Genomic DNA, 18,362 nt, shown 5'->3' with positions numbered 1-18,362 from the left:
GTAGTGGGCACAATAACAAATTAGTTATCACATTTGGAATTTTACTAGACTATATTAATTATTATGTACTGGTCCTTTCTTAAGCTGGATCAACGTTTCCTCTCCTCTTCTGTTCACTGTTCAGCACTTGAGCAGCTTTAATATGTTTATATTTTTCTACGATTTATTATGTTTCCTGATTTTTGTTCATTACGGTGAGAAAACCCATTCCTATCGTTTGGGTTTATATAAATGAAAGTTTTGTTAAATTATGTTTACTTATTTATCAATTCTTTAAAATATGGAAATTCTATTCAATTTTTTAAAACTAAAAATGCAGATAAATTTAACTGAAAAAATATTATGAAATAGTCATAACACGAGCCCTCAAAGGCTTACAGCTTTAGCAATATTGGGATTTCAACGAGGTAGCATATATTACTGCGACAAATACAAGTCATCTTAAACGAATCTAATTTATTTTTGAAACAAAAGAGTCGAACTTGATCAATAACATATGATGACAAGATGCAGTATTGAAATTTTAATAAGCATCAACAACAATAATAATAATGCCTACACAGATAGCTAGCTTTCTTTAAGTATATTAATTAATTAGTGTTCATAAAAAAATTTTAAAAAAAAGTTTGACAGAACTTATTAGGATGGTAAAATTTACTTCGGCAAACTCTTCATCTAAAAAAAGAAAAAAAAAAACTTTCAAAGTCTATATGGGGAAGTTTTTGGTAAAAAAAAAGTATTAATAAATATTAAGGATGATCAAAGTATATCGGTGTAATTTTTACAATAATTACATTAATCAATAATTTTATAATAATGATTTTTCTCAATCAAAATAATGTTTATTAAGTGATCAAGTTATTTATATTACGTTAATTATTATTTTATATTAATAAAGCATCAAATAATTTTAGATTCTCTTAAAAGAAATAATTTAAATTAATATAAAATTTTGTATATATTATCTAGATGAAAGGAATTTTTAATCTAAAGGTGGATTTTGAAAAAATATCACTCAATTAAAAGCATTGATATAATTTAATTTATTTCCTACTATAATTATATAATAATATATGTCATTTATATTTATTTTAATAGATTAATTTGTAAAGTTTAAAATAATTTTTGAATGACCGAAAAATTATTGGTAATCAAATTTTTAAAATATTTTGACGTTATTTATTTAAAAATACTTAACTTATCATACTTAATGTAAGTCAAGTCATGGTCCTTGATAGTTTGTATATTGATGATAAATTCATTCATTAAATTTAAACTCTACACTAATTTTAATAGGTTTTTTTAGGGTTAGGAGAGGTAGACTAGTAGAGTATAAAATAGATGTAAAATATTTTTCTCAGTTTTTTTATATAAATAATAAGATTATATTTAAATAATTTACAAAAAATATTTATATTCATTTCTTAAAATTATATAATCTTGCAAATAAAATTAGTACTCTCTTCAAACCATAATTTTTTTTTAATGTTTTAGACTTTTTTTTTGTTATAATTTTTTAATATTTTATGCATTTTAAGTGATTTTTTTTTCATGTATACACTTATTTGACAATTAATATTCCTATTCTATAATCATAATTATTCTTGTTTTACATATTTCAATATATAGAATGAGATTATTTTAGACTTAACATACTAGTATTAAATGTTTCTAAGGGTGCACAAAAATCTTAAACATGTAAAATTATGGTCCATAAAAAGTAGTAACTAATACATACAATGTATTAAAGTTTATCGGCTAATAATTTAAATTAATAATAAATATTTTATTAAAAAATGTGAAAATTTTATTAGGTCTTAAATAATTGAATTTTGGAAGGAAAAACTTATTTGGATTTTTATCTTACACAACCTTGTTTGAAGGTAATTTTATTAGAGATACGATCGAATATCGAACATTCAATGAATGTTAAAAATTAATTTATCATGTTATGAAATACTAGTTTCTTTCATTAGACTCAACTTATTTTATTTTTAAATTTTTTACATTAATACTAATATACAATATTTTTTTTAAAATGACACAAATATATAATATTATCTCCTATTTATTTATTATTTAATTCAATTTTAACATGGTTTAGTTACTCTTGAGTGACTCATTAATAGAATTTTTTTTCCTAAGATACTAGAACATTTGAAGTCACCATCACAAGTATTGTAAATCTCTTTAATACTTGATTCAATTCACATAAATTAAAAAAATTCATTTTATTGTTTATTGATAAAAAAAAGTATCATTTTATTTATAAAAAAAAACACTTGCTTTATATATTGAAGAAAAGTAATATGAAATAAAAAATAAAAAATGGCTATTATATTACTTTTTTTAACCAAAAATAAATTGAAGAAAAGTAATATAAAATTAACAAAACAAATGGTTATTATATTACTTTTTATATATATATATATAAATTGAAGAAAAGTAATCTAGTGATGAAAATTTGAAGCCGAATATATTGAGTCTTATAGTCGAAATCTAATGTTATCATTATAATTTTGGTAATTTTTTTTTTGGAAAACTACTTAAAAAGTGCAAAGTGAAAATAAATGATTAAGTAATTTATAAAAAAAATGACTTTTAAAGTTCTAAAGATAATTTTGAAAAAATGATAAAATTAAAATAGTGTGAATAGTTATGTCACAATCTCATTAACTATATTTAACTATGAACATATTTAAAATTAGTTTAAATTTAATATGAAGAATGTATATATGTAAAATTGAATACGCCAATTAATTAAAGAAATAAAATCATAGAATGACAAATTTAACATACTCTAAAATATAAAAGAATTGAATATATCAATTAATATAAAATAAATGGTTAAATTAGTTCCTAGAAATGTATACCCCTCTCAATTTAGTTTCTAATTTTAATGAAACTAAAAAAAAAGTTACCAAAAATATAATCTATTATTCATTTAAGTCCTCCTATTAAATAAATTTCATTTTTTAAATGAAAGTATTTAGGTGACACAATAGCATTATATGACATACACATGATACATATGTGAAGTGATACTTGTCATGTAGGTGTGTCATGTAGCATATATATTTCACGTGACATATGATTATAACACAATATTATTTAAATCCTTGAAATGTAACACTGTAACACTGTATCACTTTAGTCCTTGAAATTGTAACTCAATGTTATTTTAATCTCTAAAATTTTAGCTTGATGTTGCTTTAATCTCTAAATATTATCATAATTTTATTTTAATCAAGTAATTATGACTTGAATATTTTTACAAATAGATAATTAAATTAATATCATAAATATAATGATATATATATTCAAATTATATTAAAAATTTGGTATTAATATTGTATCAACCTCTATATATAAAATACAAACAATTATATTGCATGAGAACATTTTTAGGAGTTATTCTAATTAGATGATAGAGTTTTTAGTATTTTTTTTAATTTCATATATAATTTATTTTTTGTTTACCATAAATATTTATAAATTAAATATTAATAATTTTAACATAAATTATAATTAAATAAAAATAATATTGTGCTACAATATAAATTATTTATCATAAATATAAAATATAATTTATATATTTAAAATTAATTATTTATTCAAATTTTATATATTCAAACATAATATTTATTTATATGCATAATTTATTTTAAAATTAAAATATATAATAAATATTTAACATATGCATTGCTTAATTAGAATAATATGTTTTTAAAATTTTAAATATGTTATATCTCTTCTTCTAATTGTCAACTTTCTCCCTCTTTATTCTATTTTATTTTCTAAAATACATAAAAAATATATTTTTTTGGAAATGAAAATAATACATATTTTTCACAATAGAAAAATAATAAATAATTTATATAAGATAATTAATTATGAAAATAAAATATAAAAATGACATTAAGTTAAAATCTTAAATACTAGTTATAATTTTAGAAATTAAAATAATATTATATTATAGTTGTATATCACATAAAACATATAAGTCATGTGACAAACACATGTGTTACTTTACATATGTAACACATATATATCACATTGTATTATTTTTGTGTCATGTAGATAACGAAAAGATTAAATGAGTAATGAATTACAATTTTTGAGACATTTTTTTTTTTTGGAAAGACGCCGACAGCAGTGACTAATCTCTTCGCTACAGGCACCTCAAAGGGTGGGATAACTGACCCTAAGATTTAACGCGGCTGCATACACAAGGCAGGATTCGAACCCCTGACCTTGCTTAAGCGTGGATCAATCCCTACCGCTGAACCACACGCTTGGGGTTTTTCAAGGACTAATTTGACCATTTATCCATTAATACATATCGATAAAAATATATACTAAATAATAAGAATACTAAAATTATACAATAAATATATTTAAATACAAGTTTATAATATTTTTTTAACAGTCTGCGTTTTTCTAAAAAAATTTACTAAAAAATATTATTTATATACTATAGAGAAATTTTTAAAAACTATTTTAAAATATATTCAAACATATTATAAGTTAATTTTTGAATAGTTTATGTGAATGTTATGAGAGTTTTTCATTATAATATTAGGTTACGTCATCGTTATATATCAGTATTAAGAAGTCAAGTGAAAATAAATATATTACGTGATTATTAATTAACGGTTTGAATTAAAATTGTGTAATTCTAAAAATTAAACGTGATTAAAAAAATTAAAATCGTAAATTGAAAATCATAGGAGACTAAAATGCATTTTGAAAGTATTAATCTCACTTTTACATATTTTCATTTGTAGACTGTGCCCAACTCTCCATGATGATAATTGATATAATAATTCATCCCTGATGAACCCTAATTTCCCTCCTTTCAACTTCTTTCTTCTCCTTCATCGTCTCTGGTCGATGCTCCATCTCCCCGCAACGCATCGCACAGACTGTACGTGTGCGTTGAAACTCTCATCTTCCAACCGTACCCAATTTCACTGCCCCCTATTTGGGCTCTTAAATTCCCAAATTGAAGGAAAGAAAAATAAAAAGACGACCTTTCGCTCACCGCAAGGCACACGCATAGTCACCGAAAAGGTTTTGATCTTTCCATTTTTTGTGGATTTAATTTTGATTTTCAATCCTCCAGTGATTTGAGAATCATGAAGCTCTAATTTCATTGTAGAAAGTACAAGCCATTTTTGTGTATTTTTTTTTTCTTTTAAAAAATTGATAATTGGGTTAATGAGTGGAATTTCGTTATTTTTTCATCATACAGTTATGTGAAAGACTCGCCAATTCATTGGGGGGCACTTTTTGTTAATCTCTCTTCGAGTTCTTTTTGTTGGATACAGCGGCTACCGAACTACCCTTCGAATTGCACGTGTGGCTGTAGCAGAGGTAATTTGTTATTCTCTAGCCATGTTCTCTCAGATTCTTAATTAAAAATTCCATGGTGTATACATATATATTTGAGACTATGAAATTGCAGAATACTGAAGTTATGATCTTTGCTTTCTTTCTTGTTCTCTTTTTTAAAGTACGTGTGGACAATGGCATGCAATTTAAATGTTACATCTGAAATTATTTTGATGCATACTACTTTTATTATTCACTAACCTTCTTGATTTAAGGGTTATAATTTCATCTGTCTTAGATGTGAGTTTATGCACATTTGGTGATATTTATATTCAGATTGTTTTTGTGCTCGATTTTCTTGTATGTGAAGGTCAGTAGATTGCCCACTCCTAGATCATTTTCTTAGTGGTTTGTTTTGGATCTTTAGTTTGTGTTGCTTATTTATTGTTTGTATGCTTGTTCTTATTCCTAATTCCTTCCTTTCAAATGACGGATCTACATGGGAGAGAGTGGGGGCAATTGCCCCCACTAACATTTTACACTTTTATAACATATATACTACTATACTATATTACAAATAATATAATGTTTTTAAAAAATAAAAGTTAAATTTCTATAAAATAAACTTGCAAATGACTTAATCAATAGACTTAACTTTTTAAAGTTTTTTTTTATAATATATATATATATATATTATAATACTGTCATATATAATGTAATATATTTAAAAATAATCAAATTTTAATAAAATAAAATTTGCATGCATGTTTTTCTTTTCACTTTCTATTTGTTGCAGACATTGATAAAAGAATCCAAATAGTATAGTGTCAAATTTATGTCCTATTTAAAATTCTTATTGCAAAATATGTCTTTAAATAAGTTATCATTTTTTAATTTTATATTTTTTTTTAGAGAAATCTTTAATTTTATATTGGACATTAAAAACTTGTTTATATTATAAACAAACTAGACTTGATTTTTATAAAAATTTAACATTTATTTTTACATCTTTCTCAATACAAAATTATTACAAAGTAGACTTTTAAATAGGTTTGTAGGTCAGACTGGATTTCTATGTAGGTCAAACCAAACTTTAAAAAAAAAAGCGTATGATACATAAAATCAAGCCATATATTTTCAATGAAGGTCAGGCTCAGACATAGTGAAACTTGGTTTGACCTAGCTTATTTTCACTTATAGTTTACAATGGTTGATATAAAAACTTGTAAAAAATAATTATGATGTATATTTATACTTTTAAAAATGATTGTAATATTTTTAATGCTAAAAATTTATGAATAAATATTGTCTCCACTATCTAAAATTTCTGTATCCATCGCTCTTTAGCTCTCACTTTTCCGCAAATGCTGGGCAGTTCTTAAAGCAACAGTTTCTTTTTTCTGTCCATAAATGTCAGGCAATCATTAGTTTTTCTGATTGTGACTATTGAACATTTCTTGAGTCTCATTATGTGGCTATATATTATATTATTACTTTATTATTTTTCTTTCAAGCTGCATCTGTGGCTGTACTGAAAGGTTGTAAAAACAACCAGGTTATCTTTCCTATGATTGTGATTACATTTTTTTTTTCAAAGATGATATAATTGAAGTTCATTTTGCTCTTTGATTCTGATTTAGATGGATTTCTTCAAGCTTCTTTGTTGCTATCATATTCTGATGTTTTCATATGTTCTTTTGGTATCACGTTCCTTTGTTATAAAGGGTGCATATATTGTCATGTATGTTGTTATTTCCAAAAGTATATACGTTGTGGAAATGATAAAACTTTCTTGTCATGATTTGCTTCTATTCTTACTGATATTTGCCAGTGGCTAGTTTCATTTATGCTGCACTGTTATTTATAGTGATTGCATGATGTTTGTTTCTTTGCTTTGTCGATCTTAACTTTGTGCAAGCAGATGATACTTATAATTAATTATATTACGTTATTCATAGTTCAATGTATAACTAGAGTTCATCATTCCAAATTTATGGTTCATAATTCATATCCTTGGATTTTATAAGTTAGTTGTTTGAGTCTTGAGATGTGGGCAAGGACAGAAATGTAGAGGATCAAGATAGCTAGGTGTCCTTGGTCCTTTATGGACCATTGTTCCAGTGGATAAAAAAGAATTGAAAAGTATTTTGCAATTGCATTAGTAATTGTATGACAACGTTCTTATTAATTTTACTGTGTCTTCTCTTAATTATTTTTTTTCCAGAGTAGTAGCAAACCATGGCAGACCACCGAAATGGGAGTACACAACCTCCCAATGGGAAGGCCAGTGCAGCAGGAAGTGCATATTCTATTGATCTGAATGCATTTCAATTCCGATTGAAAACCTTTTATAAGCATTGGGATGAACACAAAACAGATCTGTGGGCCTCTTCTGATGCAATAGCAATTGCATGTCCACCTCCTTCAGAAGACCTGCGTTACCTGAAATCTACTGCTCTGAACTTATGGCTGCTTGGATTTGAGTTCCCAGAAACAATTATGGTTTTCATGAAGAAACAGATCCATATCTTGTGCAGCCCAAAGAAGGCTTCTATTCTTGAATCTGTCAAAAAACCTGCCAGAGAGGCAGTTGGTGCAGATCTTGTTTTGCATGTCAAACATAAAAATGATGATGGAACTGCTCTAATGGATGCTATATTCCGTGCCATCCGTGCTCAGTCAATGTCTGATGGCCATGATTCTTCCTCTGTTGGATACATATCAAGAGAGGCTCCTGAAGGAAAGCTGCTTGAAGCATGGACTGAAAAATTAAAAAATATAAAATTTCATCTAAGTGATGTTGCCAATGGGTTGTCTTCTTTGTTTGCAGCAAAGAGTAATGAGGAGCTTACATCAATTAAGAGAGCTGCATACCTGACAACCAGCGTGATGAAAAATTTTGTGGTTACAAAACTTGAGAATGTAATCGATGAGGAGAAGAAAGTTTCTCATTCAACGTTGATGGAGGAGACTGAGAAAGTTATACTGGAACCTTCAAAAGTCAATTGTAAGCTGAAGGCTGATAATGTCGATATTTGTTACCCCCCAATTTTTCAGAGTGGTGGAGAGTTTGATCTCAGACCTAGTGCTGTCAGCAATGATGAGTTACTGCATTATGATTCTGCCAGTGTGATTATATGTGCAGTTGGAGCCCGATATAAGAGTTATTGCTCAAACATAGCTAGGACCTTCTTGATTGATGCAGACCCCCTTCAAAGTAGGGCTTACGGGGTTCTTTTGAAAGCCCATGAAGCTGTCATAGGCACTATGAAGCCTGGAAACAAGTTAAGTGCTGCATACCAAGCTGCAGTTTCTGTTGTGGAAAGGGATGCTCCGGATTTGGTTTCATATTTGACAAAATCTGCTGGGACAGGCATTGGCATTGAGTTTCGTGAATCAGGATTGAATCTTAATGCGAAGAATGAACAGATAATTAGAGAAGGCATGGTCTTTAACGTGTCACTTGGTTTTCAGAATTTACAAAGTGAGAACAATAAGTCTAAGAACAAGCAGTTTTCTCTGTTGCTTGCTGACACTGTTATCATCAACAAAGATAAGACAGAAATTGTGACCTCTACGAGTTCAAAAGCTCTAAAAGATGTAGCATACTCTTTCAATGAGGACGAGGAAGAGGAAAGGCCAAGCACAAAAGCTGATGCCAAGGGAGCAGAACCCATTATGTCTAAGACTACTCTAAGGTCAGACAATCATGAGATTTCAAAGGAGGAGCTTCGAAGGCAGCATCAGGCAGAACTTGCTCGTCAGAAAAATGAAGAAACTGCTAGGCGACTTGCTGGTGGTGGAAATGAGGGAGGAGACAACCGGTCCTCTGTGAGGACCACTGCAGAACTGGTGGCCTACAAAAATATAAATGACCTTCCCCCTCCGAAAGAAATGATGATTCAAATTGATCAGAAGAATGAAGCAATCCTGTTGCCTATAAATGGCAGCATGGTACCTTTCCATGTGGCTTTCATTCGAACTGTTTCCAGCCAGCAGGACACCAACCGCAATTGCTATATCAGAATTATTTTTAATGTTCCTGGAACCCCTTTCAGTTCAAACGATGCAAACTCAATGAAGTTCCCTGGATCTATATATTTGAAGGAGGCTTCATTCCGCTCCAAGGATTCAAGGCACATAAGTGAGGTTGTGCAGTCCATTAAAACACTCAGGCGACAAGTTGTAGCAAGGGAGTCTGAGAGAGCTGAGAGGGCAACTTTAGTTACTCAAGAGAAGCTGCAACTTGCTAATAATCGATTTAAGCCGATAAGATTGTCTGATCTTTGGATCCGTCCTGCTTTTGGTGGGCGTGGAAGGAAGATACCCGGTACACTTGAGGCTCATGTGAATGGGTTTCGTTATTCTACTACCAGGCAAGATGAGCGGGTAGACATAATGTTTGGCAACGTTAAGCATGCATTTTTCCAGCCAGCAGAGAATGAGATGATCACTCTCTTGCACTTCCATCTGCACAACCATATTATGGTTGGAAATAAGAAGACCAAGGATGTTCAATTTTATGTTGAGGTTATGGACATGGTCCAGAATGTTGGGGGTGGTAAGAGGTCAGCCTATGACCCTGACGAGCTTGAAGAGGAACAACGAGAGCGAGACCGGAAGAACAAAATTAATGTAGAATTCCAAACCTTTGTGAATCGGGTGAATGATCTCTGGGGGCAGCCACAATTCAATGGCCTTGACTTGGAGTTTGATCAACCTCTTAGAGAGCTTGGCTTCCCCGGTGTACCTCATAAATCTTCTGTATTTATTGTTCCTACTTCAGCCTGCCTTGTTGAACTGATAGAGACACCTTTCCTTGTGGTCACGCTTAGTGAGATTGAGATTGTGAATCTAGAGAGAGTCGGGCTGGGGCAAAAGAACTTTGATATGACAATAGTTTTTAAAGACTTCAAGCGGGATGTCCTCAGGATTGATTCTATCCCTTCTACATCACTGGATGGCATCAAGGAATGGCTCGACACAACTGACATAAAGTATTATGAGAGCAGGCTGAATCTGAACTGGCGTCAGATCCTTAAGACAATCACGGATGACCCTCAGAGCTTTATTGAAGGTGGTGGTTGGGAGTTTCTGAATTTGGAAGCTACCGATTCAGAATCTGAGAACTCGGAGGAGTCAGACAAAGGTTATGAACCATCTGATGTGGAACCTGAATCTGATTCAGAGGATGATGCTTCTGATAGTGAATCACTTGTTGAGTCTGAGGATGATGATGATGATGAGGATTCTGAGGAGGATTCTGAGGAAGAGAAAGGAAAGACATGGGAAGAACTGGAGAGGGAAGCCAGTAATGCAGATAGGGAGAAAGGAAATGAGTCTGACAGTGAAGAAGATAGGAAAAGAAGAAAGGCTAAAAGCTTTGGTAAGTCACGAGGAGCTGGTTTAAGCAGTAGCATGCCTAAGAGGTCTAAGTTAAGATAGATTTTTGCTTTTGTTCTTTAGCCGGTTTATTATGGTTTAGTTCAGTTGTGGCTGCTTGTGTTTGGAGCTGTCCTATCATTGTAACAGGCAACAGAACCATCATGAATGAAACCACTTATCCCTGCCGTAGCTAAGCCTCCAAATGATTCATGTTTTTATACCCCAGCCTTAAATTTTCACCTTTTATGATATATTTTGGTTCAATGAGAAGGATTTTGATCAAGTATATATGCATCACAATTTTAATAAAAAGTAAGAGGAAAATGATTTGATAGTAAAAATTAAAGATGTTATATTACAAGTTTTTTAAGTGTAATTATGTAGGATGAATATTATTACATCATCGAGAACTTAATGAAATTGAAAGCCATTGAGTGTTATTTTAGACTATTGGTGAATTTTAGACTATACATGAGTAAAATTAAGTAGCAAAAATGAGAATGTTAAAATGAATGTATCATCACACAAGAAAGAGAAATAATTATACATATAAAACCTCGTTATTCCACACACCCCGCCCCCCATTTATGCCAGAACCATGGTAGATTCCTCTAAATAATACAATATAATATTGTTTTATAACGCTTTTATTTTTCAAGTATCATATTATGTATTGCTACCATACTCTTTTTTTTTCTCCTTCCAAAAAATGATTTTTATTTTATCATTTTTAAGTAATTAATAAAAGAATAATTTATTACTTTAGGTATTAGTGAATTGATTTTATTCAGTGAATAAATTATTTTCAATTGTATCATTTAATGTACAAGCGTTACAGATAAGATGAAGTACATTCTTCACGTGTAACAGTTTTTTTTCCCCCCCTATTTGATTGTATAACGTACTAATCATTTAGCCATGGTAAAATTTTTATTCCTTTTTTCTGACAAGTAGATCAAGTTGCCCCTATATATTATCCAAGTTCATGAATCCTGCACAGCTTACCGTTTATTTTTGTGTCATTTATTTCATTAATAAAATTTATTATAATTTTTTTTTCAAGTGTGAACTCTAATTCTATTAAAACAATTTAGTACTTAAAATATTATTTTAATTAAAGCTAGTTTTTTTATAAATAATTTATATTTAAGAGATTTCGAAATTAGAAAATATTATTTTAATTAAAGCTAGGTTTTTTTAAGAACTATTATTAAACACCATAACAAATTAAAATATAAAAATTTAAAACACTTAAAAAAATTCTAACATAAAAATATTGTTTATTTCATATTAATAGTTATAAAATAATATTTAAAATGTCACAAAAGATTTATGATATACAACATGTTTGATTTTCAAGGATAAGATAAATACATCCATTCATAGTTGATTCCTTGTTTGAGGGCATTCTTTAATAACTATTGTAATGAACTCAAATAAAGAGAATTGATGATTTTATGGCTTAGGATTTATGGTTCTTCCTCAATCAAATTCAGAGTTTATTAATGAGACATTAGTTTCTCTTCACTCACATGAGGAGAAGAGAATATGAATTGTGATTTGGTATATTAGGGATCATAGTCTTCTTATAGCATGTTAAGTTAGAAGGATTCTCATTATTTAATAATAGGTCAACATTGAGATGTGTTTGGTTAAATTTATTTAATCTAATTTAATAGTATGATGGACTCACTTAATTTATCCATATAAAATAAAGTCCATTAATGATAACTAGTTAATTTAATTGTTTTATAATATTAACCTGCATCAATTATTAAAATATAAAATTACAACAACACATCTATACCAAAAAAAAGATACTATATATAATCCCATGTATCAATACTATATAAAGTTGTGTAACCCATACCTAGTGATGAATTCAAATAATATAACATGCTAATTAAAGTTTACAAGTAATAAAAATCTATTAGAACTTTACAATATTGTTAATTATGTTTCCGATGAAAGCTTTTTATAAATTTTTTCAATTGATTTCTTTTCCTAACATTTTATATTAAACATATTTTATATTTACAAAAAAATTAAACTTTTAAGGGAGGGGGCCAAGGCCCCACTTGCCCCTCTAAATTTGTCCTTGTGCATTCCTTGTACTCTCATCACGCAGTATAGCATATTGTGAATTACATGACGATTCGATAAGAGTATCTTTAATGGAGGGTGTTTAACCAGTTTCTTATTTATAAGCACCGTTTCTAATAAGAAATGCTCATTGGAGTAGGCTTATGTGGCACAAGAAGGAAATTTTTTTTTAGCTCCGTGTCTTGCAGAAGCAACGGTGCTCGCCTGCCTCTGCTGTATTTTTTGTTTTCTTTTTCTTTACTTTCCTTTTCCCATCATTAAAATTTCTGTACATAAATTCTTTTTGAACCAGCTACGCTTGGGAGTTGGAACTATATGTACATCTAAATTACTATTTCATCACAAATTTCACAATATAAATATATATATATATATATATATATATATATATATATATATATATATATATATATATAACATGTGGAAATAGCTGAATACATTTTGATAAGCTGAATACACCTTTAAAATTTTTATAATTTCATTTATTTTATCATTTAGTTTTTATAATTATAAATATATAATTTTAATTTATATATATATATATATATATTAGTTTTTATAATTTGAGATATATATTTTTAATTCATATATTTAAATTTTATTAATTATTTTAATTTTTTTCGTTAATTTTTTTGTAAATTTATTTCCTTTTATGTTGATATGTTAATTTTTTATTATTGTAATTTTTGTTTTTGTTAGTTATTCATATTTATATATTATTTATAATAATTAATTTTATAAAAATTTATCATAAAGTATAGTGTGAGGTGTTAAAAAGTGTAGCATGAGTTGTAAAAAAGTTGGGGAGCTTATAAGCAAATTTCATTGGAGCAAAAATTGTAAAGTATAGTATGAGTTACTTATGAGTGACGTAGCACAGTGGAACCCATTTAAAGTGGTTGGGAGTTGCTTATAAGCAACTCCCATTGTAGATGCTCTAACATAAAGTTCTCACTATGCTTATTAGCAATGATGGAACTAGGTTCAAAAATGACGGAACTAGGTTCATTGCTAGGGGTTATATTTTTTTTTCTTTTCTTTTTACGCTGTATTTGGATTGTGAATTTTAATGGAGTAATTTATTTCTTTTAAGGGAAATTTAAATATTTTGAGATAAAATAATTTATTTGGATGAATTTTTTTTAAATTAAAATTTAAACATTTGTAAATTTTTTTAAAATGGTAGGATTTCCAATTTTCTAAAATAAAAGTAAGTGTTTCAAATTCTCTAAAAAAAAATAAGAATTTAAATTTTTTTTCTATTTTAAAGTCAACATAAAAATAATAATATTTTTAATTGTTGAATACTTTTGTAAAATATTAAATCTTATCTAATATTAATTTTTTAAATTTAAATTAAAATTAGCCAATATTTAACAAATGTGAAATCACTTGTCCAAATAAAACATTTAAAGAATGATAAAATTAAAATTAAAATAATTTAAATTTTAATAATTTTAAATTCTTTAAATTTCTAAAATCACTCATATCTATTTTAATATTAAACATTTTCTCCCTCCAAATTCTAGTCTTGCTTCTTATCTTTTATTTTTTTTTCTTTACAAAAAATAATATATATTTTTTTATAAATATTTTCTGTTGTTTAGTGAAAACACATATATAATAATAAATTCTATTGTATAAGGTGCAACTAATTTCTCACATAATCACACCATTATTCTTAAATTATGCATTTTTTTTTCTTTTACTTCCTTTGATTTTTCTTTCAAATATTCTAATATTTTTCAATTTGAAAATTAGTGTCAAATTTAAGTTTTTGATATATAATTAAATTATATACTCAAAAAAATCTTACAACAAAATTTCTAATAAAAAAAATACTTGTAATCTTTTAAAAAAGAAAAGTTAATTGTTTTTAATTGTTCATATTAATTTTAGCTATAATTGTTTTATTTTATGTTAATTGTTTTATAATTATTTTTTCTTCTCAATTTAATTTAAAATTATTTTTAATTTTCTAGATAAGTTAATATATTTAAGAAAATTTATTTTTAATTATAAATTGTTATTGTACAATGTACTCCTCCCATTTTTTTTCATAATTGATATATTTTTATTTTTATTTCATTGTCACTTTTTTAAAATCAATAACTTATTAATTTTTTTTCTCATTTTTACTCTCGATAATTAATGTATGTTTACTGAATAATGTGTCTATTTATTTCTAATATAATACCTATTTCTTCTCCAACTACCTATGTGAAATTAATATTGCACTTATGAGGATAACATATTTCCAATAACATTATTCATCCATGAATTTTTTTTTTCTTTTCAGAGTATTCATTTAAGAATTAGGATACCCAAAAGACACAATGTACTTAAAAGTGTGATTAAATAGAATAGATTACAGTTCACATGTGTATTCTAGTAATCAATACATTAATTCATGGACTTTTCAAAAAGTACATAACAACAATAAGTATACACAAATTAACAGTCTCAAGACTTAAATATAAAAAAAATAATAATAAAAAAAAAGGTATAAAAAAAATAAATAATAAATATTTTTAAAAATTAAAATATCAATTTTCTTAAATATGATTGAAAATTTTTAAACGATTGTGAAAAAAAAAGAAGAAAAAACTGAGAGAGTATAAACTTTTGTCCCTTCATCAAAATTTTCTAGTACCGTCCCTCCTTACTAGATAATCATTTCCGTTGATTTGTTGCCAACACAACTCCATTGGTAGCCACCAAAACACGCTTTCCAAAGGAATATATTAAGGGAGAAAAGCAAAAGATAAAATTTCTAATGGAATAAATTTTATCAAACGGGTTTAGAGTGTGGTCCAATTAGAATGAGGTTGACCATAAAGTCAACAATAGAAAAAACAGAGATTACTTGAAGGGCAAGGAGAAGAATTCAAGAATAGATCAAGCCAACAGTAATAAGCTTCTGTTCATAGATTCTCTCTCCTTTTTTATTTTTTGTCGTTTTGATTGATTCAATCCCTTATCCGTGTTTTGTTATCCCTGCTTAATGAAATAGAAGTAGTGATCTTCAATCATATGTTTATTTTAGTAATTCCCATGAAATTAAATTCACTGCTCTTCACATTCTAGGCAGAGTCAAGGTATTTTTCTTATATTAGTTAGTTCTATTCAGTTCCTTTTTCATCTGGGGTATTCATTTCCTGTTATATATAATAATTTTCATTTTGTGATCTAAAGTCTTCTCATTTTCGATGTTTCTTCTTTCTTTCTGTCTAGTTTTTCTTTTTTCGTCTAGGTGAGGCATATTGCATGTTTTCTAACGACATGCTCAAACTACAATGATTCCTTTTTTGTTTTTTTGGTCTGTTTTCCTTCTCCTTCTTTTTCTGCTTTCATGGATACATGTCATCACAGTTTGAGTTAAATAAGAAAGTGTTTGTCTTTGGGTTTTTATTTTTATTTTTTATTACTTTTTGTTCCCTACTCCTCTTTTTCCTGGTAATGAATACAAGTGTGAAACCCTTCACATAGAAAACTTCGTTTAATTTGGCATTTCCTGGTAGGAGCTTAATTCTAGAGAGACTTTTTTTCTTGTTTCCGTGTAACTTTTGGGAAAGCTGCTTCCAGGAAAGGCCACAAGAAGTTTCTTTTAAACTTGAGTTATACAAAGTCATTGAGTCAAGGCATGCAATTTGAAAAAATAAAAAATAAAAATGAATGTTACTCCTTCCTAGAAACCATCCTTTTTGGGAAAAAGATTTCCTCTGGCCCAAAATCAAACCCCCACTAATCAAATTCAACTTTTTGTTCACAGGTCTTGATTAAAGTTTTTTTTTTACTTGTCTTGAGAATCAACAATTTGCATCAATGAGCATGGAAAAAAAACAGAATTGTCAAACTGTTAGCACAAGCTCACATGGCACTATTCTTGGTCTTGTTGGCCACTACCTGTTTGAAAATGGTTCATCTCAGTTTGTGTTCATGGATGTTAAAAGTGAGAGTGAAGCTTCCGTTGATCATTCCCTCAGCTTCTCTACTGAAAACTTTGTGCAGACCCTTGCTTTATGCAATGGCCTTATCCTCTTGTCTGGTTTCAGTGGTGACCAACCCTGTTACCATGTGTTCAACCCCCTCACCAAGCAGAGTGTCATGATCCCCCAAACTAGTATCCAAGGGGGTGTTGCTAGAGCTGGATTAGCCTTTGATGGATGCCAAAACCAATTTGAGGTTGTGCTTGTTGAAGCATGTTCTAAAACCAATGGACTAGAACTTCATGTTTTCTCTTCTGACACTGGCAAATGGAGTAGCCACAACCCCACCAACATAACTGTTCCTTCTTTGCCAGAATTTGAGTTCCAAGAGCTTGGAACACTCCCTCTTTACTCAAATGGGGAACTCCATTGGGAAATAGGTGGATACTTGTTGGTGTATAATGTCCGAGGAAGCCATTGTGAACTTTATGAACTGCCAAATTGTTTTGATGATTGGTCTTGGCAATCAACTTTGACTTACCGCCGTTGCTTGTGTGAATCAGGAGGCAGTGTTTACTATTGCTACACTGATTTTGATGGTTTTCACATTTGGAATCTTCTCAATGAGAATCAACATGTTGGACTCTCATATTCTTGTGATCACAAAAAGTTTCCATGGAGACTAGTCCATAGTGTCATCCATGAAGTGTTTATGTCTAAGCTGACTAAGCACCAAAAATTTTGTGGCAGCATTTATGGCTGGGAGCCTTACAAGGTTGCACCTATTGCCTATAGTGAAGAAGCCCAAACCATATATTTGCAGCTTCCAGGAACTGTTATTTCTTACGAATTTGATACAGGAAGTATTGGATCAATCTGCAGCTACTCATATCCAGGCATGAACTTCAATTGCTGCTCATTCTTTTCTTCAACTATTAATGGACCTCATAGTGCACAGAGAGACACTAGTGGAGAAAGTGAGCTAAATCTACCCATAGCAGAAATGGCAAAGTTAGCCCTTTAAATCAACTTTTGATAACAGTCATTATGGTGGTATTCAGTGGTCATTAAACTCCTTATATGCTACTCACATATAGTAATTATGCTAGTAATATTTTTCACCTTTCAATTTCTACATTTGAATGTTGATTAACTCAGACATGATTATCTTCTCTCTCTTCTCTCTTTTTTTTTTATATTTTTTTTTTATAATTTGTATTTTGATCTATGTGACCAACATCAACAAGCACTTTTTTGTTGTTGTAAGTACTAGCTGTATTCATTCTGTGTGTGTATAACGGTGACACAGTGAGTAACTACATACATACTATATTGGTGTAAAAAAAAAAAAACTTCATACATACTATTCAATTCTCTCAACAACAACCAACCGGTGGTTCTTTTACAATATACTTCTTTTTAACATGTTCTTTTTTTCAAATTGAAAAGTCCTACTAAATAATTGAAACTCATTTGATTAGGAATAGTAGTCACATTAATTATAGGGTCGCTAAGATATTAAAGAGTGCGTTAAAGAAAAGTATGTGTGTTAAAGTTGGTATCTTACAAAGTACCCATTAACATATAGTGTCTTCAGATTATTCTTGTAAA

General features: G+C 28.6%; 2 protein-coding genes across 3 annotated transcripts; both read left to right on the top strand.

Annotated features, from left to right (window-relative positions):
* The first annotated feature begins 4,773 nt into the window (after positions 1-4,773).
* LOC109809592 (FACT complex subunit SPT16) lies at positions 4,774-11,002 on the top strand. The gene is made up of 3 exons (XM_020372974.3): positions 4,774-5,073; positions 5,255-5,376; positions 7,559-11,002. The coding sequence occupies exon 3, from the start codon at positions 7,573-7,575 to the stop codon at positions 10,777-10,779; it is 3,207 nt and encodes a 1,068-aa protein (XP_020228563.1). The 5' UTR covers positions 4,774-5,073; positions 5,255-5,376; positions 7,559-7,572; the 3' UTR covers positions 10,780-11,002.
* A 4,556-nt stretch (positions 11,003-15,558) lies between these two features.
* Positions 15,559-18,033, top strand: LOC109798949 (F-box protein). Of its 2 annotated transcripts, none has more exons than XM_020359401.3 (2): positions 15,559-15,731; positions 16,595-18,033. In XM_020359401.3, exon 2 carries the CDS (start codon positions 16,648-16,650, stop codon positions 17,773-17,775), a length of 1,128 nt encoding a protein of 375 aa, XP_020214990.1. In that variant the 5' UTR covers positions 15,559-15,731; positions 16,595-16,647; the 3' UTR covers positions 17,776-18,033. The 2 variants fall into 2 exon arrangements, with proteins under 2 accessions (XP_020214990.1, XP_020214999.1); XM_020359410.3 differs by lacking the exon at positions 15,559-15,731 and adding an exon at positions 15,738-15,920.
* The last annotated feature ends 329 nt before the right edge of the window (positions 18,034-18,362 follow it).

Source organism: Cajanus cajan, chromosome 3 (assembly GCF_000230855.2).
Source record: "Cajanus cajan strain Asha chromosome 3, NIPB_CcT2T_4, whole genome shotgun sequence".
Lineage (NCBI taxonomy): Eukaryota > Viridiplantae > Streptophyta > Magnoliopsida > Fabales > Fabaceae > Cajanus > Cajanus cajan.
Note: the sequence above shows the minus strand (reverse complement) of the source record. Positions and strands in the feature narration are given on the sequence as shown.

Excerpts from the sequence above, each read along its gene's own strand:
- LOC109809592 (XM_020372974.3), top strand. The coding sequence starts at position 7,573 with ATGGCAGACCACCGAAATGGGAGTACACAACCTCCCAATGGGAAGGCC.
- LOC109798949 (XM_020359401.3), top strand. The coding sequence starts at position 16,648 with ATGAGCATGGAAAAAAAACAGAATTGTCAAACTGTTAGCACAAGCTCA.